This window comes from Megalopta genalis, chromosome 17 (genome assembly GCF_051020955.1).
Source record: "Megalopta genalis isolate 19385.01 chromosome 17, iyMegGena1_principal, whole genome shotgun sequence".
Taxonomy (NCBI): domain Eukaryota; kingdom Metazoa; phylum Arthropoda; class Insecta; order Hymenoptera; family Halictidae; genus Megalopta; species Megalopta genalis.
The window spans coordinates 576,141-602,102 of NC_135029.1; the positions used below are offsets into that span (position 1 = coordinate 576,141).

The 25,962-nt window shown below is 44.5% G+C and overlaps 2 protein-coding genes across 4 annotated transcripts in view; one reads left to right on the forward strand and one right to left on the reverse strand.

Annotated features, from left to right (window-relative positions):
- Window positions 1-488: 488 nt before the first annotated feature.
- On the reverse strand, window positions 489-1,496 carry LOC117217439 (uncharacterized). Of its 2 annotated transcripts, none has more exons than XM_033465055.2 (3): window positions 1,240-1,496; window positions 976-1,157; window positions 489-833 (listed from the first exon to the last, which is right to left on the reverse strand). In XM_033465055.2, exons 1-3 carry the CDS (start codon window positions 1,290-1,292, stop codon window positions 571-573), a joined length of 498 nt encoding a protein of 165 aa, XP_033320946.2. In that variant the 5' UTR covers window positions 1,293-1,496; the 3' UTR covers window positions 489-570. The 2 variants fall into 2 exon arrangements, with proteins under 2 accessions (XP_033320946.2, XP_033320935.2); XM_033465044.2 differs by having other exon boundaries at window positions 976-1,160; window positions 1,240-1,494.
- Window positions 1,497-5,382: 3,886 nt separating this feature from the next.
- The window catches only part of Sema5c (Semaphorin 5c), a 34,345-nt gene continuing 13,765 nt past the window's right edge, over window positions 5,383-25,962 (forward strand). The window contains exons 1-5 of one of the 2 annotated variants that reach the window (XM_033486745.2): window positions 5,383-5,926; window positions 12,757-12,879; window positions 21,438-21,534; window positions 24,844-25,051; window positions 25,122-25,327. In XM_033486745.2, the coding sequence (XP_033342636.2) occupies window positions 12,783-12,879; window positions 21,438-21,534; window positions 24,844-25,051; window positions 25,122-25,327 (608 nt within the window). In that variant the 5' untranslated portion in view covers window positions 5,383-5,926; window positions 12,757-12,782. The remainder of the gene's footprint in view (window positions 5,927-12,756; window positions 12,880-21,437; window positions 21,535-24,843; window positions 25,052-25,121; window positions 25,328-25,962) is intronic. The other variant, XM_076527098.1, reaches the window with a different exon arrangement.

Consider the following 25,962-nt stretch of genomic DNA (forward strand, 5'->3'; position numbering starts at 1 on the left):
GAAATCTGCCGATCCGAATCCGAAGACCTGTTTCCGCGCCTACGGAAGAAATTGTCGACAGCTGGACGACTGGCGCCATGCCGCTGTGCCACGCCACGCTATGCCACGCAACGCAATGCCACGCGTCGAGCATCGAGAATCGGCATAGCGATTCGCGGCGATAGCGATCGGAAGCGAAAGAACCGCGGGCCATGCGATGCGAGAGGAGGAGAGTCGCGCGCAGCCTTCGCGGCCAGGAGAGAGGCGGGGACGCGGGAGAAGGGAACGAGAGAAAGATCGCGATCGAGGACAGGCCAGAGGCATTTCCATTTAAGGGAGCCTCCGCGCAATCTCTCGCTTCTCTCGGCGCCACTTTGACACGCGCGTTCGCGAATCGTTCACCGCCGATGCAACGCGGCTTTTTGCCGGAGAGCCGGCGCGCTCGACGTCGCGGTCCGCCGCTTTCTCGCGGCGGCCGAGAATTCCTGCTGGGATCGATTCGTTCCTGCTTTCGTTTACGAAGCTTGCTTTATTTGAAGGTTATTTAACAGTAATCGTGGACAGAACCTGCTTACGCAGTAGCAATTAGAATTACGCCTTATCGTCGACAATGGGCACGGGCTTGGCTCCGGGAACGTTCAGATCCAGGGTCCACGCGATCGTCTGCGTTTGGTTCGTCTTGGGGTAGTAGATGTTCTCGACGTGTCGCAACACGCCGTCCTGGACGCTTTCCATGATCGTGCGAACGTATGGGATTCCGTTCGGAGTTTGGCCCGATATAAGGATCTGCGATACGCCGTTCGACGCGATGACGATATTGTTACCGTTGGCACTGACGATACTGCCATTCGCGACTGCAACAAATTCGACGATTACCTCTCGCGCGTCGGGCTTCCGTCGCCGGAAAGACTACGTCGAAATCGTATGGGAAAACGGCTCGCACTCTCTCGGTGAAAGGACCGGCTAAAAAATCGAGAAACTGTAGCGCTAGCATACCCGCATTTTCGATCGCGCGATCCGCCTCTTTCAGACTCTGCCCCAGTGCGCGATTCAGCGACTCTGTGATCTCTTGATTCTGGCGCTGCACGCTCTCCTGAATGTTTTTGTTCAAGTCGCCGAGACTTTTGGTCAGGCCGTCCAGCCAATTCGGTCCGAATATAGCTTGGCCGTTCGTGCCGCTGCTGCAACGATTTTCAAGCAAGTTTATACAGCGTTCGATGCAACTTATGTTAGTCAGAGTGCGCGCTAGGCGTGACTAACCTGTGCAACATTGCCACGCCGACAACTATCGCAACGACGATTCCCAGCTTCATATCTGCGTTCTGCAGCGTTTTAACGTCTCCTTTTTCCTCCGGCTGCTCCTTTCCCGCTTCTTACCTGTAGGAAATCCGTTTCTCTCGAGTCCTTCGAACACGCCGCTCTGCCACACGGAACCCTGCGAATAGAGTTCCAGAGAAATCGTAACTACGACGCAGCCCGTGCAATCGTATACCAACGTTCGAATCAATTGCACGAGCGGCCGCGCGCGGCGCCCCTTTTAAACGGTTTACTTCCATCGATGACTACGCGCGCCTCCTGTTCACACGGCCTTCGTGTAAACGGTAATAAGCGGGTTCGCAGGGTGAATCATAAACGTAATCGCCGTTTTATCACGTTAAAAAAATTCCGTGATTACATAGCGAAGAAGGCTTTGTCTCGGAATTGTCGAAGTGCTCGTCGCGTGCTCTGCGACGATAACAGCTCGCGGGGTTATCGGAGAAATGCCCGAACACACCCCGAAGGAGAGATGCCTCGGACCATTCCCCTCGGCTGTCAGCTGTCTTTCGCCGATTTTCTGATTCTGTGCCACACGCGGCTTTCCGTCGAGCAACGATCGCTTCTCGATTCTAGCGGGTAGAAGTCGCATCACCATCGCCGAGTGGGACGTTTCGGTTGACCCTCGCGCCACGCCGCACACGGATCCAAAACTGGTTTCGGGCTTGGATTATAAGGCCGAAACTGTACTCGCGTAGAACGCAAACAAAACGGACCGGGCTGCGACTCGAGACATGCGACTAGCGATGCATCGACCCCCCATGTGACGCCGTTCCACGCTAGGGTGGTGGAGCCAGTTACTGAAGTGCAGGACTGAGGAAAAATAGATTTTTAAAATAGTAAATAGACTATAAATATTTGTATCTTCTCGTGTACTACAGAATGGCAAATAAACTTTTTTTTTGAGATAGTAATATTACGCACGAATATTACGTAGTTATATGTATAAACTATTAGATACACATTATTTGAAAAATCTATTTTTCCCCGGCCCTGCTGCGGCGTGGCCAATAGCTGTGGCTTCGATTTCCTTTTGGGCATAATTAATTTTATATTTATCGAACAGGACATACGAAATCTTGTTATTCTTTTATTTGGTCTATTTTCAACAATTTGGTACGTTTTACTCGATAACTGTAAAGTTAATGGTGCCCGAGAGCAACCTAAAGGCAGAGCAATTGGATCGTTTTCGGTCGTAACTAACTTTATCTTTATCGAATAAGACATAATAATTTTTTTTATTCAAAGATCAACCAAATAAAAGATTTAATACGTCTTATCCGCTAAAGATAAAGTTAATTATGACCGAAATGAAACCAAAGTCACAGCAATTGATCACCCCACAGTAACCGGCTCCACTACCCTACGCCGCATCACGACGATCCTACCGTAAACACAGTTTGTCCATCTTCCCGGCCTTGAACCCTCTTTATCCTCCTGTTCTTCTCCGACCGTCTCTCGGAACCCCGCCGGTTCCCCCTCGCCATAGGATTCGAGCGTACCCGTCCACGGCCTTCCTCGTTTCTCTTCGGCCAGCGCTGGTTTCTCTCCTCGTTCTCCTCTCGACCCGGTCCCGCTACTCCTACTCCTCCCGCTGCTCCCACTACTCCCGCTACTCCCACTCCTCTCCCGCTACTCTTCCTCGTTCGCGTATTCACGAGCGATACTCGAACGCTTCCCGATGTTCCACGCGTATATGTATCTTCACCTCCGGCCCCGCGGAGTAAGGAGCAGAGAGCAGAGAGTATGGAGCGAGCAGGTAGCCGCGGAGAAGCCGGATCGTAAACGTGTAATATGTTTCGCTCCACCCTCGCTCAGTTCCTCCCGTCTCGTACCCCTAGTCCCCAATCCCCGCCCCTGGCGGACCACTCGATCGCTCCTTTTCCTCGAGCTATTACTTACAGGTTTTTCGAAACAATTCTTATAATGCCACGCGCGAGATGTCTAAATATCAGCCCAGCAAGACACTGACACGTTCTTCATGTCTCACAAGATATTCAGGTAAACGAATGAAGGAGAAACCTCGAGAACCGGAAAACTTCGCTGAAGGAAAACTCCGGGAAAAAGCGAAATTCAATCGCTTCGTTTCTAAGGGTTGCGAGGTAAGACCCGTTTCACGCGAGGACGCTTGTATCGTGATGCGCGTACGACGAATACCAGTCGTACGTGTAATTCAATGGGAGGGTTCAGGTGACAGTACAGCATGTACAGTAAATTCTTCCCAATTCTCCCCAATTATTCGACCCTTGCGGCTCGTTTTTATAGTTGCCGATTGTCAACGATTACAAAAACGAGCCGCAAGAGTCGAATAATTGTATCTTCTCTTTCCAAATTGTCCATTCTTGTTTACAAGCTGAGGGACAATTGGAGGAAATTTACTGTACCGCGATATACAGGGTGTCCCAAAAATGTCTCGCAATCCGAAAGTGGCGGGTTCCTCAGGTCATTTGAAGCAACTTTTTTCTGTAGAAAAATTTTCTCCGAGGCACCGTTAACGAGTTATTAACGAAAAACAGTGACCAATGAGAGGCGAGCTCGGCTGGCGCGAAGCGATCGAGCCAATGAGCGGAACTGAGCTTCGTGCGTTGGTTGGCTGGGTCGCCTCGCGCCAGCCGTACTCGATTCTTATTGGTCACTGTTTTTTGCTAATAACTCGTTAACGGTGCCTGGGAGAAAATTTTTGTAAAGGAAGAAGTTGCTTCAAATGATCCGAGGAACCTGCCATTTCCGGATTGCGAGACATTTTTGGAACACCCTGTATGTTAGGTTGGGGAATAAGTTCGTAGCGTTTTTATATTTTCTTTTCTTTTACAACGAGATTTTTTGCTGTTATTTGCTGTTTTTTTTTGCTATTCGTCTTTTTGAGTAATTTAATTTTTTATTACTTTCGAGGCTTATAAATGGAATATCCAGGAGGTAAAAAGCAACATTTTCGACACCTTCTCTTCTTCGCTTTTCATCGAGGCCAAAAAGCTGCTGAAGCAGCTCGGGACATTTGCAACGTATACGGAGAAGGTGTCATAGGCGATTCTACAGCACGGAAATGGTTTGCGAAGTTCGAAATATGCATGCTGCATATTTCAGAAATATTATATTATCGAATAATTAAAAAATAATTAAATTTGTTAATTATTAAAATTATTAATTTATTAATTTAATAATTAAATATATAATCGATAACAATGTAAAAGTTACTTCGACTTTATAATTACGGACACCACTGTGTCGTCGCGTGAAACGGTTCCCGAAGCAGCTTTTCGTTTCCTATTAACCCTTTGCACTCGAAGCCATTTCAACTGTAAATCTAAATTAACTTTTCCGACTTACAGTATTTCCATTTTATACGACAAAGTGTATTTCATGCATATGAGAACTGAGTCTTGCGACTCATGCAACAGTTAGACTTTTAACAATCTTTTTGTATCTAAGCTTCGATAATATAAATATTATATTGGAACACGATGTGATAATTTTAGTGGTGCAAAGGGTTAACATGGGATCGGTACATCGAGAGTCAGGCCCGCTTCGAAGCACGCGCGGATCCTTGCCGCGTAGACGGTGTAGGGCAGGGGTGTCAAACTCAAAAGCTAACTTGGGCCAAATAAACAATGCTTAACTTTCGGTGGGCCGCAAAAAAAAAAGAAAAATCAATGTTCATAGAAACAAATATTTTTATTTTGACTAGTACATTGTAATAAACATATACATGTAAAGTTAAATTATTGTTTACGTCCTGATACTTGACATCTCTTCTCCGATACTATCTTTCATATTTCGGGAGAAATTTTATTGGCCGAGACTGCTTTCAAAATTTCTAATTCACATTTCTATTTTACTTTTACTTTACGTCGGATATATTGACTGGACCGCAAAAATGTTCATCTCGGGCCGCATGCGGCTTTGACACCCCTGGCGTAGGGCGTAGGGCGTAGAGGAGAATGAATTTTAAAGAAGCCGCGCGCGATTCCCGGCCATCTATGGAGGATCGAGGAAACCAGAGGGCTCTAGGAAGGTCGACGCGTGCGTCGCGTCGCGTCGTTTCAAGCACGTACGCTCCAGTCACGACGGAAAGAGTAGCGCAGACTATAAACTGCGACTACGCTTACAGCAAGCTATAGCTAGAGAGCTATACGGTTGTGTAGCTGTAGCAAGCTACGCGGACAGGGCATAGGAGCAGGCAGGCGATTCGGGCAGGCAAGCGGACAAGCGGGCAGGCGGGCACAGGCAGGGTCGAGAAATACTCGACGATCGTGGATCAGTGGTCTCGCGGCAGTCGAGCTGTACAGACGTGGATTCTGTGTCCGCTCTTTCCGCGCTAGATTCGATCGAGCACAACGGTTCGTTTCAATGTTTTTTCCCTCGATAACCTCCGCGTTCTCTGCTCGATCGCGACGCGAGTTTAATGCTCGAGCAATCCGCGATTAACCGCGTCGGAAGCACGGTATCTCGTACACGTTCGCGAGTTACATGGGAATCGGAGATCGTAGCCGATACTCCGTATAATCTGTTGGAGTACGCACGTAGAACAACTCCGGGTCAAGCAACTCCGGCCATGCAAGAGAAAAAGGAAAAGACCGGCTGGGTGAAATCGGAGGATATGTGATCGAGTCGCTCCGGATCGGAAACTGTGTGAGTACGTTTCGTTTCGAACTTTTTAACGAGCGTTTTACGAGAGCTGATCGCGTCGCGTCGTCGGTCTCGTCTCCCGTTGGTTTCGCTCGGTTTCTCTCGAACGGAGTTACGGACGTTCGCCGGGATTTTTCACAGGTCGAATATTTCCTCGACCGGCCGAGCTAATAAATCTCTCGGCTCTCGACGCGATCGTGTTTCGGGGAAACCCGACTTAGGGACCTCTCGGGGCACGCGGAGCGCACCCGAGAAGCAGCCGACCGATTATCTGCTTTCTCGGATAACCGAGAAAACCCCGAGGAACCCGAAATACATACAGAAACTATCGACCGGAACGAGTTTGCTCCTCGCAAACAAACGAACGTACTCGAAGCTCGTGGTTCTACCGAATCGGTATTCGGCGAGAATGGCGACGGCCGAAGGGCCGCGGGGGGTGTGTGCGCAGGGGAATACACTCGAAAGGGAGACAGACAGGTATTTTACGGGTAGAATCGGCCGGTTGTCTCGTCACGCGTTCCTGTCGAAACCGCCCGTAAATCGTCTCTTCCAGTCACGTACGCGCCGCGTTCGCGCGCTGCAAACGATGTTTTTGTTCTGGCTCCGGTGACCACCACCGTGTATCCTTGGGTAATTCGAGCGGTCGCAGGGTTCCAAGCGTTTCGATTCGTGACGCGTAACGAAAAAAGAAATCACGTATTGTCCGATATACAGAGTGTCCCAGAAATATCTCGCAATCCGAAAGTGTTCCTCGGGTTATTCGATGCAACTTTTTCCTTTAGAAAAATGTTCTCCGAGGCACCGTTAACGAGTTATTAACGAAAAACAGTGACCGATAAGAATCGAGTACGACCGACGCGAGGCGGCCCAGCCAACCAGCGCGCGAAGCCCAGTTCCGCACATTGGCTCGATTGTCTCGCGCTAGCCGAGCTCGCCTCTCATTGGTCACTGTTTTCCGTTAATAACTCGTCAACGGTGCCTCGGAGACAATTTTTGTAAAGGAAGAAGCTGCTTCAAATGATCCGAGGAACCCGCCATTTCCGGATTCCGAGACATTTTTGGGACACCCTGTATTCGTTGGATCGTGCTTGGAGCAGAGCGGAGTCGAGAAGAGCGCGGAGTCCGGAGCGGAGCGGAGCGGAGCAGCGAGCCACGCAACGAGTTTCAACGATCCGTATAAGGAGTTGCTCTGCCGCCGGTTCTCTCTTCTGCCAGTCGGTCCACTCGAACAACCTCTCGAGGCTCGTTCGAACGAACGCGACGACGACGACGACGCCGACGACCTAGAAAATGCACCTCGCTCGTCTCCGGATCTTCGCTCGGATCCACGCGCGCAAATTCGCGAACGATCTCTCGTCGCCTGTCGAGCGTGTACGCGACGCGTAAAAGTCACACTTTCTCTCGCCCGCGGCAAGGCAGCCTCGCGACGATCGGCTTACCTTGCCGCGTGCGTCGTCGACCGCCGTCGGGCTATAAAGAACGTCGAGCGACGGAGCGTTCGCGCGGTCGCTGCGGAACAACCACCGACTCTTACGGATCGAACGAATCGAAACGGTTCCCGAGCGTGATTCCGAAGCGGCAAGACAGGGCGACGCCGCGCGCCGCTGTATTTCCGCTTATCGCCGTTGTCGATCGTCGTCCCCATCGATCGTTAGGACGCGGCGTTCCGCGCCGCGGAGCATCGCGAATCCTCCTCGACCTCGGCCTCGGTTTCGGTTTCGCTTTCGAGATCGTCAGGCCGCTCCAAGCCGCGTCGACGCTTGGCCGAGATTCGTCTTTTAAACGACCGTGATTTATTGCCAGCTATTATACCGGTCGGACCGTGTCGTTGCTCCTCGCCGTTGTTCCTCCTCGGCGCGACCCGCGCAACCGCTCGCTCGGCGACGCTACCCTTGTTCTCGCGGGGCGAAACTCCCTCTCTGAAAAACTCGTGGCTCCGGAGCTCGAGGCTCCGTTATCGGCGACAAGCGCGACGGACCACCTGTTTCCATCTGGTGCCGTTTTCTTCCGTCGCACTCTCCGCAAAGAACCGACTCGACTCGACTCGACAAGACGGTATCGACTCGCGTGTCGCGCCGAGGAGAGCCGCGTCCGCGTGACGTGACCATGTTTGGCGACCCGCTCCCATAAAATTTCTCGCAGGCCGTTCGCGCGCGCTCCGCCACGCGCGGCTACACTTTATTCGTGGTACATTGCAATCTATTCGCCTACCGGCCCGAGATAAATCGCGGACCGCGCGCCGTGCCGGGTTGTCGCAGAAGAAACCGCAGCCCGCGGTCCAGCGACGCTTCTGTCCGTGAACCGAGGGAACGGGTTGCTCGCGAGCAGATGCGAGGAGAGAACGCGAGGAAAGAGAGAAGGCGCGCGAGCCACACCCTGCGAAGGGGATTCGCTGGAAAAACCGCGTGCGGCGGACAAGCGGAAAGGTGGGACCGACGAATTAACGTTCGATGCCCGTCGACGTAACGTTTTATTATTGATTTATTTGTTTATTTATTTATTTATCGATTAAAATTCTTTAGTACGGTTCGGTACAGTACTTGACAGCAAAACACAGTGAACACCTTTGGGAAACTGGTTATTATTACTGTTTATTTGTTTACGGGAAGAAGAATCTCCTTGGAAAACGTACAAAAAGATTGCAAATTAACGGTACGTTGGAACATAGTAACGGTTCTAAGCTATAAAAGATCGACGATCGTGAATTTTACCATTCCAATCAACCAGGGCTGAAGAAGAAAAGAATAGATTTTTTAAATAGTTTGTATCTTCTCTCTCGTGTCGTCGTGTAATACAGAATTTGGCGAATAAACTTTCCTTTAAATAGTAGTTGACCATGTGGAGATAGCATTTTCAAATACATACCTATGTGTTCGTATGTAATTACCATTTCAAAAAAAGTTTTTTTGCTACTCTGCGGCGCATGAGAACATAATAAATAAATATATATAATAATATATATAAATAAATATATATTTATATTATAAATATATAACAAATATATATAAATATTTATATTATAAATATATATAAATATTTATATAACAAATATATATAAATATATATAAATAAATATATATAAATATATATAATAATAAATAATATATAAATATTTGTAGTCCGTTTACTATCTCAGAAATCGATTTTTCCGCAAAAATTGTTTTAGCTAACAAAAATTAGTCTTTAATCTAAAGAAAAAAGAAATCCAAGCGGATTGGTCCATATCGAAGAAGTTGTTCCGTTCGAAAAGTTGTTGTCTCAATGTTGCTGTTCAGCGTGTACACATGTACACGGAGGTCCGTCCGTCCCTCTTTTCGAAGACGTGGGTGACGAGCAAGAGTTTCGCGTTATCCTGCTTGGACGAAGAAACCGATCTAATCTCGCGTTACCTCTTATCTTTGGTAATCAAAAGCCGAGTGGAAAGAGTCTCGCGCGATACGAAGTACATATACGAAGGCGTTCGTCGAGCCGATGCTAACGGTACTCTCCGTCGCCGACTCCTCCGCGGGTTTCGCCGTCATGACATCGAGCGTCTCTCCTCGGTGCTTCTCTCCGAAGCCGCGCGAAGCCTCGCGGAACTTGTTCATCGAATCGTGTTCACCGACGCGAGAGAACCTTCGAAGCGATCGAGTAGAGTTTCATCGCGAGTCCCCGTCGCGTTTCGCCTCGAGGTTCTTCTTCGAATTCTTGCGCGCGCGACACCTACGCGCTCTCCCCGGCCCGTCCCTGATCGATCGATCACGGGCTATCTTTCTGCGGCTGTTAATCAGCCGCGATTAACACCGGCTAACGCGCCGTCTATTTTCCAACCCGAGGTTATCTCCGGCACGATAGATAAACAGAAGATCTGGAGCCCGAGAACGAACGGTGCGTACGCGTACGTCAGCTTATGCGCGTACGCTCTACGCGTACGCCCTACGGGTACGATTGTATTGGGTTGGCAACTAAGTTGTTAAACACATACGTAATGTGGTCACCTCGTCCTGCCATGTATGTACATAGTCGGATTTGTCAGTAGAATGTCAAGATTTTTGAAAAATGTCTCAACTACAGTAAGGAGCAAAAGTGACCGCACACATACACAAACACGCGCGCGCGCCTTTTAAAACGGTGTAATTATTATTGTAAATGTTAGAGGAACTAGTTCACTGTACACACACAATGACTAGAATACCTTTTTCCCAATTTCGCTACTATTTGGAATAAAAAAATTTAAGAAACTCTCGTTTTTTTCACTTTTTTATTTATAATGAAAATTTAAAAAATGTATTTGATACTTCTCGGTAACTTATATACGTTGAAAATACTTTTTCATTTATAATGAAAATTTAAAAAATGTGTTTGATACTTCTCGGTAACTTATATACGCGTTGAAAATTGCATTGAAATCGGTCGTCGCATAGCCGCTAAAACATGTAAAAATTACCTGTTTCTGGTTAAATATTCATGAAATATTACGTTTCTCGTGATTTTTAATTATTCACAGCTTATGTCGTGATGAACCGATGTCAATGAAATTTTCAGCGTGCGCACATGTTGCCGAGAAATATCAAATGCATCTTTTCAATTTTCATTATAGATAGAAAAGTGAAAGAAACGATAATTTTTTACATTTTTTTTTATTCCAAATACAGTCGATTCTCCCTAATTGACGCTCAGATTGTACACGAAAACGGACAATTTGAGAAGAGGAAATACGATTATTCGAGGCTTGCGGCTCGTTTTTATAGTCACCGATCGTCAACAACTATAAAAACGAGCCGAGAGGTGTCCGAATGATCGTATCTCCTCTTCCCAAACTGTTCAGTTTTGTGCACAATCGGAGCATCGATTAGGAAGAATTTACTGTAATAGCAAAACTAGAAAAAGAAAGTATTTTAGTCATTGTACAGTGAACTGGTTCCACTAACATTTATAAAAAAAAAGTCAAGTCATTAATCGTCAAAATCGGTACACTTTACCAATTTTACCAACTTTCTTTAAATACGTCATACTTTACTTAATCTTTGATCTATTGGGTTGGCAACTAAGTAATTGCCGATTTCAGTTATAGATGTCTCTCATTTTTATGATATCTGTAAATGTTATATTATAAAATTATTATTATTATTATTATTATGTTATATTTTATTATCCGTGAATGTTAGCAACTGGACAAATTGAATGCAGCGGTCAAGGAAAAGCGACCAGAATTGGTCAATCGTAAAGGTGTCATTTTCCAGCAGGACAATGCTGGGCCGCACATGTCTTTGTCCACTCGGCAAAAATTGATGGATATTGGTTGGGAATTGATGTTACACCCACCACATAGCCCTGATCTCGCGCCATCGGATTACCACTTATTTCGATCCTTGGACGACTCCCTTCGTGGTTAAACTTTTAATGATAATGACGCTGTAAAATCTCACTTAACTCAGTTTTTGGCCGAAAACGATCAGACTTTCTACGAGCGTGGAATTTTCAAGTTGTCAGAGAGATGGCAAAAGGTCATCGAACAAAATGGAAAATACATTACAGATTAAACTTCATTCCAAGTAAAAAAAATGTTTTATTTCATTGAACAAATCGGCAATTACTTAGTTGCCAACCCAATATAATAGCCGCGAACGGTTTGTTGCCGACCTAACGGAGAATCGGGTATCGGCTACTCGATAGACCGCGTACGGTCTCTCTGCGAGCCGATACGGTAAACCGTATTGGTCTTCCGCTTGGCCTCGTTCGTTGCGGACATCTCCGTAACGGGCATTGCTCCGCTCTCGTGGACATCGTCCGCTCGTTAACGTCGCGTTTTCGCCAACCCACCCGATCAGCCACCCGGATTCTCCGGCTTCTTCTCCGTATCATCTGATCGGGTGTTCGCGCGGTTCGCGTGATCGAGAAGAAACGATCGGCGACGATTCGCGGTCTCTCGACTGCTGGCCGACGACGCTCCTCTCGATATTTCTGTTCGACGGAAAGCTGTTCGTGTTCCTTAAAGAGTTTCGGGACCACCGTGGCGTTCGTGTATTATCGTACCCTCGGCGGACGGGCTTTTTAAAAAGTTTACCCTCTCGAGACCACCTCGACGCGGACCGGAATATTTTACGTGGGACGAAGGAACGCGACCAAACGATTCCGCCGATCCGCAACGGTAAACGCTGCTCGGCGGACACGCTGGAAACTCGCGTCGAAACTACTCGCGTTCACGGCTCTCCGGGCTTTCCCGCGAATCGCGACGCGAGCCGGCCTCCGAAAGGAACGTCGTGGTCTCTCCTCCGCTTCTCTCCTCCTCCGCCTTCCAGCGGGACGGAAATACGCGGACGTAGAGCGGCCACGTGGGTCCGACGGCGTATCCCGAGGTTCCCGTCTTCTCGCCTCCCTCGTCCTTTGTCCCGCTATCTATTCATAGAGGAGAAAGCGCGAGCTGTCACGGTGACGGCCGCTCAAAGAGGACGCGAGAACGCGAGAACGCGAAAAACGGCAGACGGGCAAGCGCGTCGTCGACGATCCACCACCGTGTCTCGTAGTCTCGTTGCGTCTCCGGTCCGCATTTTATAATAAATATTATATTATTTATATATATAATATTATAATATTTATAATAAATATTATATTATTTATATATATAATATTATAATATTTATAATAAATATTATATTATATTATTTATAATAAAATAACGATAATTTATTCATGTAATGTGTACTGGTAGGAGAAGTAATAAAAAGGAAGAGATTTCGCATAGCAATCGCACGAGCACGTGCAAACAGAAGGAAGAAGCAACTTCATTTTGCAACTCCGAACGAATCGTCCTGCGAGGAATCGACTGATCGACTATTTCCTCGTTCTTCGTTTCAGGTGATACGTGGACGCGTCGTTTCGAGATGGATACGAGACGGGGCTCGGCGCTGGTGGCGATGCTGGGAACGTTGGTCGCGGTCCTGAACGCTACCGACGACTTTCGACGCATCTCCTACGATGGTAAGCGTGCATCTGCAGAAAACGATCTAGCGAGATCAAGGGAGCAAGTAAGAGATCCCCTAATAATAAGAGTCACGAAATAAGGGTAACGTTAGATCGTTCGACTATCGTTAGATCTGTCAGCCACTTATCAGCAACAATCTACGAAATACGTGTGTTGTCCACGTGCAACTCTACTAAGCACAAGCAAATAAAATGGCGACACAATCGCGTCGTACTATATACACTGTCGATCAAAAGTACATATGTGGATACCTGCCTGACTCTTACTATTATCTGAGAACGAAAATTGCGTAATCTTTATAAACTTGATTGCATTTCATGAGTTTTAATCAATAATTAATTAGCATTAATTAGCACGAGCATTTAATCAATAATTAATCAAGTAACTCATCAATGTACACTTCCAGACAAAAGTTAAAGAACATCTTTTAAAACGCAATAACTTTTTTAAAACTGAGCTAAATGTCTTGAATTTTGTTTAGATGATAGCTGGAGTAGACTACTGGACGATTGTTCTTACAGGCTCAAATAAAAAAGTTAAGAAGCGAGAGTTTTTTCTTTTCTTTGTCATTCCAAGTAATAGCAAATTTAAAAAAAAATAGTACTTCAGTCATTGTACAGTAAAATAGTCTCTCTAACATGTTTAAAAAAAGTTTCAGTCGTTTGGTTCAGTATTAAAAATGTTATTGCGTTTAAAAAAGTGTTTCTTAACTTTTGTCTGCAAGCGTATCCGCTGTGTGCTTTTATAATCGCATTTATTAGTCGTAGTATTCTGGCTGTTAGTTTTTTTCATTACTTCGCTGTCAATTGAATTTCACTCCGATTGTAAAATGTCCCACAAATGTCTTCAAAAATAAATGTTTTGATAAATATAAATATATTATTATTATTATTATTATTATATAATATTTATTATATTATTATTATAATTTAATTTTTAATTTTTTTTCGCGTAAACTTTTATTTATTTAAAGGATTTAAAAACTTGAATTCTTCGATTTGATGTTATTAATATACATTTCATATGGCACGCATCAATAGTGGTACAGAGACTCCCATTAATGTTCGGACAACTTTTATAACGCAATAACTTTTTTATAACTGCACTAAACAACTTGAGTTTTTTTTAGACGTTAGAGAAACCAGTGTATTAGACCATATCAAGAATGTTATCTTTTAAATTTCGGTAATGCTTGGAATGACAAGAAAAAAATAAAAAAAACTCATGTTTGAATATTCAAACTCGATTTTCTCGGAAACTAAGTCTGATACAAAAAGGAACTATTCTATATTTTTGTCACGTTTTTTTTAACGAGGAATCACCCGATGCCCGCTTGTACATACTTTTAAGGGAGGCCCTGTACGTATATTATACAGGGTGTCCCGAAAATCTCTCGCAATTCGGAAATGGAAGGTTTCCGAGGTCATTTGAAGCAACTTCTTCCTTTGCGAAAATTTTCTCCGAGGCTTCGTTTACGAGTTATCAACGAAAAACACTGACCAATAAGAGGCGAGCTCGGCTGGCGCGCGGCGAGTGCACGGAGCCCAGTTCCGCTCATTGGCTCGGCCGTCTCGCGCCAAATGATCTCGCCTCTGATTGGTCACGCTTTTTCCTTAATAACTCGTAAACGAAGCCGCGGATTGCATTCTCGCAAAGGAAAAAGTTGCTTCAAATGACCCCAGGAATCCCCTACTTTCGGATTGCGAGACATTTTTGGGACACCCTGTATGTATATTATATGCGCTTAAACATGGAAACACCAATCAGAATCGCGTTATTTCTTGACTCTTATTAGCGTGCCCCTAAGAGCAAGCGGCTCGCGACGCCGCGACTCGCCCACTCGTCTATAGAAACGACTGCGCCGATCGAGCTTGATTTCGCCGGTCGCCGGTCGCTGCATCTAGCAACAAAGTTTTCTCGATCCGCGCGTGGGCGACTCGTCGCGGGCGCGTGGCGGATGCGCGATGAAAAAGTTGGCAGAGCGAGCGAGCGGACCGCTATGGTTTTGGGCGTGCGGCGCGCGGACGACGCGTATTGCGTGGGCGGCGAGCATGGCACGCGTCGGCACGCGTTCGAATCCTCGGCGACATACGCTTCGATTTCACCACCGCGCTCGGTTCTCCCTATTGTCTCCTCGTTGTTTTAGCATCGAGTCGCGTGCCGTCGTTTTCGCGTCGCGTCGTCGCGTCGGGACGCCCCTCGTTCCAGCATCCAGCGCGTTTCCTTTGTTTCCCATCGCATCCTACGGCGCGGCGCGACGCGACACGGAGCGGCGTCGGTTTTCCTTTCTCCGGAGGAGCGGCGAGGCTGCGAGAACGCGCGCGTAATCCCTCGACCTCGGACGTCGTCCTACGTTGCGTGGAAAGCTGACCAAATCGGTGCCGGGTTACCAACCGTTTAAGGTTCTTTAACCCTTATGTCGACCAGGCGATCGGGCACCCTTTGCACATTCTCTTTGACCCTTAGATGCATGATTTTTTGTTCTGAATTTTAAAAAATCATTTTTTATAGGAATGTAGTCATACGTTACGTAAAAAATAAATAAAAGAATCTAGGTAATGATATTGAGTATTTATTTTGAAAAAAAATTGTATGTGGACTTTTGGCAACAATATGCGTTTATTACTAAAATTATTGTGGACGTGAACAAATGGTCATGTATTTATATTATCTATTAGTATAGGAATCGAATGCAACATCAAACATTCATAGCTTATCTGACAACAGATGAGAAGTAATTTTATTTTTCATTTAGATAAATCACTGCTTTATAGGAAACTCGAAAAAAGAAAATATCTCTCCAAGTAACACATCGAAGGTTATCAGCCACCACATTCAAATGTCAAAAAACATATAACCTACTCGCCAGAAGTAATGTCAAGTCTTTTATTTCACACATGGTCTATTGTCTATTGTTATCAACATGTGTTCGGAAACGTACATACTCGGGTTTTTGAATAAAATTATGTGGAACTGGAATGTAGACAATTGGCAATAATATGCATTTAAGGGTTAAAATCTCAATATCCGACTAGATCCTCGTTATTTGGCACATTTCCTATCGATATCTATTTCGAGTTTACAGTGCTGTTATCGGAATATTATTAAAAATTGGACGATGAAGTTTGACATATGGACCGTTTATTTTGAAAGTGGTGTAAGTCTTTTTTTTTTTAAATGAGATATGACGTAATTTATGCTTGATATAGTGTAAACTTTTTGTTTATAACTAGTTAGTATTAAATATCTTAAAAAATGCCAATGCTTTGTTCAATTTAAAATTGGCCGGTAAAAGAAATTGCGTCATCATTGATTATGAAAGTGGTGTAAGTCCAATTTCCATCACGATGCCAAGCCTATTACATACGAAAAATATAAGGATATGCAGCAGCTATTACCTTATATACCTCCTGTGCATCATGAATATTTCAAAACACTGCCACATGAAGAGCATAAATAATTAATAATACCAATATTTTGTGTTAGGTTTAACAATATATAAATATAATTAACGTTGAAAATAAAAAATGCTAATCCTATTTTATTTCTTGTTATTATTTATAAACAAAATTGGATTAATATGAGATATATTTCAAGCGATATTTGTTATTTCAAAATTGAAATTAAATGATATTTACAATTGACTAATTATGGAAGTGGTGTAAGTTCATTTGCAGCCTGGAAATTGTATATTATTTTAGTTAAATTCGCCTAAAAGAAATTTATATAATCAAATTACATATTGATAAATTAGTACAAACATTCCCAGACTTCACATAATTAACCTATATTTTTTAATTGTCAGATCTGCTAACATTCAATTTTCTCGAAACGAAAGAAAGTGGCCTTGCACCATTTTCAAAATAAACGGTCCATATGTTTGCTCGATAACTGGGTACCCTTTTGTGGATTCTCTTCAAAATATTCTTTCTCTCCGGTTGTATATTTCAATATCCGTCTAGATCATCGTTTGTTGGCACATTTCTCATCGATGTCTGTTTTCGATCTATAATTTTATTATCGGAAAAGTACTAAAATTAGATGATAAAGCTCGAGCTACGTTTGCACCCCTATAGGAGATGAGGATAGATAATGTAGGATGAGCAGAAATTCTCCAGACAATTAATAAAAATGATATTTCATCGCGGTGATAACTATAAAATCAATAAAAATCAATATTTATATAATTACATATTTATATAATGTACATATTTGTATAAAATAGTAACGTAATATGGGAACTCGAACATGGGACTACTACTATAGGGAGCTCGCGCGCGCGCGACGTAGTATAGAAGTACACTCCCGCTTAAAAGTATGTGGACACTTATTAATTTTATAAAAACTACGAAATGTAATGAGTATTACTATTGTTAAATGATGATTGCTAAATTCTATTTTGAATGCATGTATACTTGAATTCTATAAACAAATAAAAGTTTACGCGAGAACAAAAATTGAAAAGAAATATTCATCGAAACACTTACTTTTAAAAACATTTATGGGACGTTTTACAATCGGAATGGAACCCAATTAACAGCGAATCAATGAAAAAATTAACAGCCTAATAAATGCGATTATAAAAGCAGACGGCCGATACACGCTTACGTACAAAAGTTAAGAAACACTTTTTTAAACACAATAACTTTTTTTAACACTGGACTAAATGAGTGGAACTTTTTTAAACATATTAGAACTAGCTTACTGTACAGTGACTGAAATATATTTTTTTAATTTTGCTATTACTTAGAATGACAGAGACAAGAAAAAACTCTCGTTTTTTAATATTCTTATACGATCTTATAACAAAAATCGTCCAGTAGACTGGTCCAACTATCATGTAAACAAAATTCAAATCATTTAGCTCAGTTTTAAAAAAGTTATTGCGTTTCGAAAGGTGTTCCTTAATTTTTGCCTGAAAGTCTATATCGATGAGAAGAGGATATAATTATTTCTTTTATTGTTATTGGTGAGTTATTTGATTATTTATTGGTCAAATGCGATCTCTAATATCGTACAAACTAGCACACATGAAATTTAATCAAGTTTATTAAAGATTTCATCATTTTTATTCGGATAGTAGTAAGAGTTAAAAGAAGGTGTCCACATTGTATTGGGTTGGCAACTAAGTAATTGCCGATTTCAGTTATAGATGTCTCTCACTCCCATTTTTATGATATCCGTAAATGTTATATTATAAAATTATTATTATTATTATTATGTTATATTTTATTATCCGTGAATGTTAGCAACTGGACAAATTGAATGCAGCGGTCAAGGAAAAGCGACCAGAATTGGTCAATCGTAAAGGTGTCATTTTCCAGCAGGACAATGCTACGCCGCACGCGTCTTTGTCCACTCGGCAAAAATTGATGGATATTGGTTGGGAATTGATGTTACATCCACCATATAGCCCTGATCTCGCGCCATCGGATTACCACTTATTTCGATCCCTGAACAACTCCCTTCGTGGTAAAATTTTTAATGATAATGACGTTGTAAAATCTCACTTAACTCAGTTTTTGGCCGAAAACGATCAGACTTTCTACGAGCGTGGAATTTTCAAGTTGTCAGAGAGATAGCAAAAGGTCATCGAACAAAATGGAAAATACATTACAGATTAAACTTCATTCCAAGTGAAAAAAAATTTTTTATTTCATTGAACAAATCGGCAATTACTTAGTTGTCAACCCAATATGTACTTTCGAGCGGTAGCGACGTCGATGATTTCGATTACTTACACATAAGGGTTAAACTCGTCGCTTCACGAATCACGGTTCGCGGTTCGCAGTCTTTCCGGTTTGAACGCGAGAGCGGAGTGCAGCTCGCGTACTCACGGCTCTGCCGTGCTCCTCCGAAACAAGATCCGCGCGACCGCATTTCGCATTATCGTTCCCCGTTGAAATTCGCGAACGTAGTCTCGTTAGCGGGTTCCGCGTTGACTTCGAGCCGGAGCTATTTCGAGGACGAGCGGTATCCGAGAGCCACGTGGAATCGATTCCGCGTGGCTATTCGCGAGGCTATCGATGGAGGACGCGTCGCTCGACGTGGCGTTCTTAGAGGCTGATTATCGCGAATCGACGATATCGATGAATCGATAGAAAGGGGAACACCGCGCTACGCCGCCTCGAACGAGGATCGGATTCCAGCGCTTTCCTTTTTTTTTCGTTTTTCTTTTTTCATTTCCCCCATCTATTCGCAGAAGAAGTTCTTTAGTACGAAAGAACTTCAATACGTTGAGAAAAATACGTGACGTTCGTACAAAGAAAATGTCGTCGTTTAAATTATTATATTTACGCTTACATGCGTACAATATAATTTCGCTTGTAATGTTACATTCGATGGATCGTTGTATAATAATTAGACTGCGGATTTTATGCGTTTGTGAGAAAAATTCATGGATCAAATTCGAAACTGTAAACATGCATATATTGCAATAGTTTAAGGATATTATTACAGCGCGTTCAACTTATTAAATTATTATTAAATGGGAAACGACATTTTCATCTCATTTACGTTTCTCGCAACGAACTCGGACAATTTTTATTTTGCATAAAGATCCGCAGTCCAATAATAATACATTCTTGTTTTCTCTTTTCTTCTTTTTGTTATTGTATTTCATCTATTCTTGCGTGACTGCGACCATATTATTACACACACACACTCTCTCTCTCTCTCTCTCTCTCTCTCTCTCTCTCTCTCTCTCTCTCTCTCTAATTCTAACGAAAGGTTCATTCCGTTGATAAATAAAGTTATTATTATTGTTATTATCATCATCGTCATCATTATTATCATTATTATTATTATTATCATCATCATCATTATTATTATTATTAACCCTTTGCACTCGAGTGGTGACTCTGAGACACCATTAAAATTGTTAGTTTGTGTTCCAAACTAATTTTTATATTAACAAAGTTTAAATTTAAAAAATTGTTGAAAGTGTAACTGTGTCATCACAAGTCATCGCAAGACTCAATTTCACATGCATAAAATGCATTTTGTCGTATAGAATGGAAATACCATAAGTCAGAGAAATTATTTTAGATTCACGGTTAAAATGGCTTCGAGTGCAAAGGATCAATATGCTGCAATGATAGCTTTAGACTTCATAGGGTTTGTTCAATTACATCTGTTTTTACGGAGTTAGGATCATTGATCATTCAGTTAATACAGCTTCGAGATTGCACTATGTAATGCGACGATCTTCAGAATAAGATACGCGTGCAACACCTTGAACGTTTTCATGACGCATGCAATGAGAACGATCGAATAATTTCCATTAAATATACCAATTTGATTCGATTTCTAAGAAGGCGACGTGTTGTCCCTCGCTGCGTCGAGTTTTCCCAGCGCCGATCGTATCGCGATCGTTTCCCGATAACGAGAAAGAAAGGTCGCTGGTTCCGCGGATCGCGAAAACCGCGAAAACGTTCGTCCGATCGACGCGGACGGAAAGACCGAGCGGGGAACCGGCACGGATAGGAGAAAAAGTTGTGGAAAGGGAGGGCAAAAGAGAGAGAGAGAGAGAGAGAGAGAGAGAGAGAGAAAGAAAGAGCGAGAGAGTGAGGAAGAGAGGAAGGAGGGGACTGGTCGTACAGGGAAGGGATCTCGGCGAAAAAGAAAAGGCGGAGAGTGAAGGGAGGATACCCGAGAGGCCTTCGTGATCAGGTTATGCTAACTGGGGCCCGTTCGTCCCACACGTATCTACTTATAAGCGCGTGTACGTGGTCGCACGGACGCCGATGTCGCGGCGGTATAGGTTCGCGGTGTGTTTGCGCTCTCGCATCGCGTTCAACGTTTGTGTTCGCGCACGGTGCGCGCCCGCGCCAGCGCACGCACCGCCGATGAACGAGTACCTGAATACGTGGAAACGCGCGCGAGAGAGAGAGAGAGAGAGAGAGAGAGAGAGAGAGAGAGAGAGAGAGAGGTACGACCAGCGAGATGCAGGTATCTCGGCGGATTCGTTTCTCCTCGGTGCCGGCAAACCGGCTGAAAACTAACAAGACCAATGCGACGTGCCGTGGAAAAACCGAGACGAGACTCGCCGCGCCGCGCGCACCGGCTCCGCTTCGCGCGAATAACTCGAAACGCTTCGGAAACGGGAAAGAAACGAGTCCACGACCTCTTCGCTCTCTGCTCGCGCCAGTTTCTCGAACGAGAAGTCGTTCCTCTTGCGCGCGGCGACCAATGGCAGCAAGCGACCGTCCGCGTACGGTCGCGAAAAAACTGGAAAATTTTCTGCCCGGGAAGAAGTCGCCGCCGTTGGACGCTAAACAAAGGGGCAGAGAGGCGCGGAGCGGGGAGAAGAGGGTGGGGTGCATCGTCGCGAGATGCCGCCGCGGCGTTCCTTCGACGTCGACAAACTAGTTTGTCCGGAAGGGAAAAAAGATTTCGCGGAACACGGATGCGATCGTTGTCGCGATCGTTGTCGCGATCGCGACAACGATCGCGGTTACGATCACGGTTCAGCGGATCGAACTCGGTCTCGATCGACGCAGAAACGTCGTAAGAATCGTCGCGGGACTGTACGAAAAACGTCGACGTGTTTCAGATTTGGCGGACACCGCTCTGTTCCAGCAAGAGGGGGTGTCGACGTACTCTCAGCTGCTGTTCGACGTAGCCAGACAGCAGGTTGTCGTCGGAGCACGGTAAGCGAGACGAGTGGCCACAGACGAACGTAAACGAGAGGAGCCCGTTTCCGGGTTCGCGGAAAAAACCACGAGCCGCCTCGTCGGTCAAATCGTGTTACGGAACGACTAAAGCTTGGCGATCCGCCAGGTCCCGAGTGTCACGCGGTTCTCTCGTCTTCCCGGGATCGTCGACCGTTTCGGCGATCCTCGCAGAGAGAGTAGGGGAAACACCCTACGGGCGTTTCGCACTATCGGAAAAGAACTCTATATACAGTGACTCCCATTAATATTCGGACACTCTTTTAAAACGCAATAACTTTACCAAAACTGGACTAAACTGTATTTGAATATTTTTTCAGATGCCTTTTTTAAATTTTGCTGTTGCTCAGAGTGACAAAAGAAAATCGAAAACTCTCATGTTTTAGCTTTTTTATCTGAACCTATAATGAAAATGAAAAGAATCTGTTTTGTAGATCTCAGTATGTTATATGCATGCTGAGAGAGAGAGAGAGAGAGAGAGAGAGAGAGAGAGAGAGAGAGAGCAGTGCGAGCCTCGCGTAGGCGCCGAGCCGAAGAAATTTACGGAATCGATCGAAGATCGGCGCTCGCCTTTCAAAGGAGAACGCGCTCCGCCCTCGCGGTCTCCCGATTGATAAAAGTCGGTCGTTAGTCTCGACCTACGCGCGTCCCGACTCGTCCGGAAAGGTACGTGCGCGAATTCGAAAAATCGGTCCGGTTCCGACGGCCGCGCGCTTCGCGCGTTCGGCCGAAAGTCAGGCGGGCGGCCGGCGAAATCCGGCTCGGGCCCGAGCCCGAGCCCCGAGCCCGATTCGCTCGGACAGAAATAAAATTCGGTCGAGTTCTTCCAGTCCGCGTTTCCCTTCGAGAGCAGAGGCGGTCGGTTATTCGGAGCGAAAAACAGAGAAAGGAGAGGCGAACGTCGGAGAACGTCGAGACGGCGCCAAAGTGTCCTGCGCGCGAGTACGCAATCGTTCTTGTTCTCGGATAATCGCGCTCACGCTCGCGAGCCTCGCGAGCCGACAGGTAAAACGTGTGGGCCGCGTTCGCGTTCGCGTCGCGATATCGGTCCAGCTGCGAACGGAGCGACCGTTCCTTGTTAACCGAACCGTGGAAATTGGACGAAACCAGGAGGAAAACCGTGGCGCCGAGTCTGGTCGGCCAGATCCCCCTCCTCCCCCTCGCCTCCGACGCCTTTTGCATTCCGACTCTGCGAATTGCTCGCGGTGCAATCGCCGCGCGTCGTCGCCACGCCAAATTCGATTTCGATGTCGCGACAGGTGTCGACGGGCGAAAAGATCCGGATTCGAACGCGTCGCGTCGTTCGTAATCGTCGTCGTCGTCGTCGTTGCGGAGGCCGACTAGATGCGCGGTGGTGCCACGACGTAGATCGAATCGAAAAGACACTCGCGAATCGTCGGACAATGCGCGGTGGCGCGAGGGAGCCAACAGGAAGCAATCTGTTTCAATGAGACGGCTCGAACGTCGCGATGCGCAGTGTTACGAGCAATGGACAAAACTCAAAAAAAAACTGAAGTCTAAAATTCGTAGCTTATTGTATCTTGAAATGCTAATAAAGAAATATAAAGAAGATGATTAGAAATACTAATACTGTTCAGGATTTTTACTGAATTTTCCGGTTTGTTCTAAAAAATGATGCTTGATATTTATTCCAATCGTCAGTGCATCTTCTTAAACGCGTGCCATTCTTCCAACATTCATCCGATTGATCTGATTTTTATAAATTATTTTTAGTATTGTAAGACCTTTCAAGCTGTAGAACAATTCTTTTACGATATCAACAATTTGATCCAATTTTGTATGTTAAACGTTTATCAACTTTGTCTTGAGTTTTGAAAAAAGTATGAAGTACCTCCGTAATTTTTTGTACATTAATTGGGGGCATATTAAAATTCGTATTCGCGTCGAATTTAGCTGCACGAAGTTGCTCAAAATTGTAAAAATAATCGAAATCATTATTTAGACGCTCGAATTTCAACGCTCAAATTTTTTATTTGCTTATACAATTTTGTGAATTATTCGAAATGAATTTGGAGGAGTTATATTGCTCTACTTATATCAATTTTAATTTTAATATTTATACCTCTATTAAATTTTAATAAATTCTCATCAAATAAATTTTACTGATTAAATCAACATTCTTATATTGAATACTACTTCTTTCATTCATTATATTAACTTGATTAAGATGACAATTAATTGAATATCCTTTCACCATGATAAGAATAATATTTACAATTATATATTTTTCATATTTTATTATTTCACCACTATTAAATTATTATTTGAGATAAATTATTATTTTAAGTTAACGAATTTGATAAAGTATGTACTTTGAAGATATAATATAACTATAAAATTATTTATTAACTTAAAATTTAAGTAAAATAAGTAATAATTTCCTTCATCCGTATAGAAAATAAAATAAATAATAATATTGAGGATAAAATTTTCTTCCAACATAATAGCGTAGTCTCTGAGCGTCCATTCGTAGTCTCGTAACTCAAGAATAAATAGCGACAGGAATTTATTAAATCGACTTATTATAGTGTCAGGCTCAATAATATCTCACTACAAAAGAAAAATACAGGAATGTTAAGAAACACGATTTAAGAGACATGAAACGAGACTATTTAATAATAGAAGAATCGCGTCTTGAATCATCAGATGCAAACACCGACTAGTGTTCTGATTCAGATATAAGCATCGTATAGCAAACAATTGATTTCAAGAATATCTTTAAAATAAAATCTCAAACAAGCGTTAATTCATTTCCTTTGCTCCAAAATTCATTTCCGATAAACCGACAGAAAAGTTTTTCAAACTAAAGTTGCTCGGTAATCGCGTGACAATAAATTTCAATTGAAAAAATTAGTAAACGTTTTTTCATTATTAAAATTGCGCTTTTCCTCCTATAAATCAATGCATCTTTGTATCCCCTTAAAAAAGAAATATTAGGTCGAAAATTAATTAATTTAGAAGCAATGAATTTTGTCCCGAACGCCAATATACTCGTTACACTGTGCGATGTCCCGAACACTCCTCGACACTGCGGAATTTATGAATTCGTTGGAACGAACGCGAAACGGTCGCAGCGACAAAGGCGCTTCATTTCGATTTTGCCGGGATAACGATAGATCTTGTTCGTTCGAACGCAACGGCGGAGTGGACGTGGCGGAAGAGGGTGGAGAACGACGGGAGGGTGGCAGGCGTGGTTTACGCTTCGCTGCGAAGTAGCCATCTTCGTTCTCGACGACTTTCGGCTCTCTATCTTGCTCTCGTTTTCAGGGACAATCTTTACCGATTGACGCTGACGTCGTTGACGGCGCTGGAGCAGGCCGCCTGGCCCGCCCCGGACGACAAGACCAACACGTGCCAGAACAAGGGCCAGACCGTCGAGGACTGTCGCAACTACGTGAAGGTGCTGCTCAGCAACGGCAAGAGCTTGTTCACCTGCGGCACCTACGCGTTCAGCCCTTGGTGCACCTGGAGAGAGGTAAGGTCTTGTCTTCCTCGCTCGAAACGATGGATCTGGATGATCGAGAATCTTTGCCGATCGATCGTAGATCGAGAACATTACCAGCGTGACCAGCGAGATGTCGGGCGTGGCGATGTGCCCTTACTCGCCGCACGCGAACGTCACCGCTTTGCTAGCCAGAGGACCCACCGGGGGGTTGTTCACCGGTGCGCCGAGCGATTTCTCCGGTGCCGATTCCGCGATCTGCAGATTTCTCGCTTCGCCGAACCTCCGGACGCACCAATACGACTCCAGGTACGAGACGTTTCCGATCCCGATCCCCCGATCCTCCCTCGTGACCGTCCTACATTTGAGCCGTTTATTTTGAAAGTGGCATAAGTCACTTTGTTTTTAAGTCGATATATTTAAGGGTTTGCGTTTTAACCCTTTCGCTACTACGGGCTACTATAGTGGCCCTCCATAAGATGTCACTGAGGTACTACGGGCCACTATAGTGGCCCTCCATAAGATGTCACTGAGGTACTACGGGCCACTATAGTGGCCTTTCGTATGATGCCACTGAGGTACTACGGGCCACTATAGTGGCCTTTCATAAGATGCCACTGAGGTACTATGGGCCACTATAGTGGCCTTCCATAAGATGCATTATATTGCATAATGTTATTTCCTCTCATACTGTAAATTAAAGAGCGCATGCTAAGACGTTATAAATACCCTGGAATACCCTTTATTTATAAATACCCTTTGGAGAGAAATTTTTTCGTACGAAAACATTCAAGCAGCTTGGGTTCTCCGCCGCGGTACTCCCGCTGACGATCGGCGTCGCGTAGCGTGCAGTGATGTCGCGACGCTCCGTTCAGCGGAAGTACCGCGGTGGAGAACCCGCCCGTAGCGAAAGGGTTAACACGTTTCAAAATATGGATGCTAAC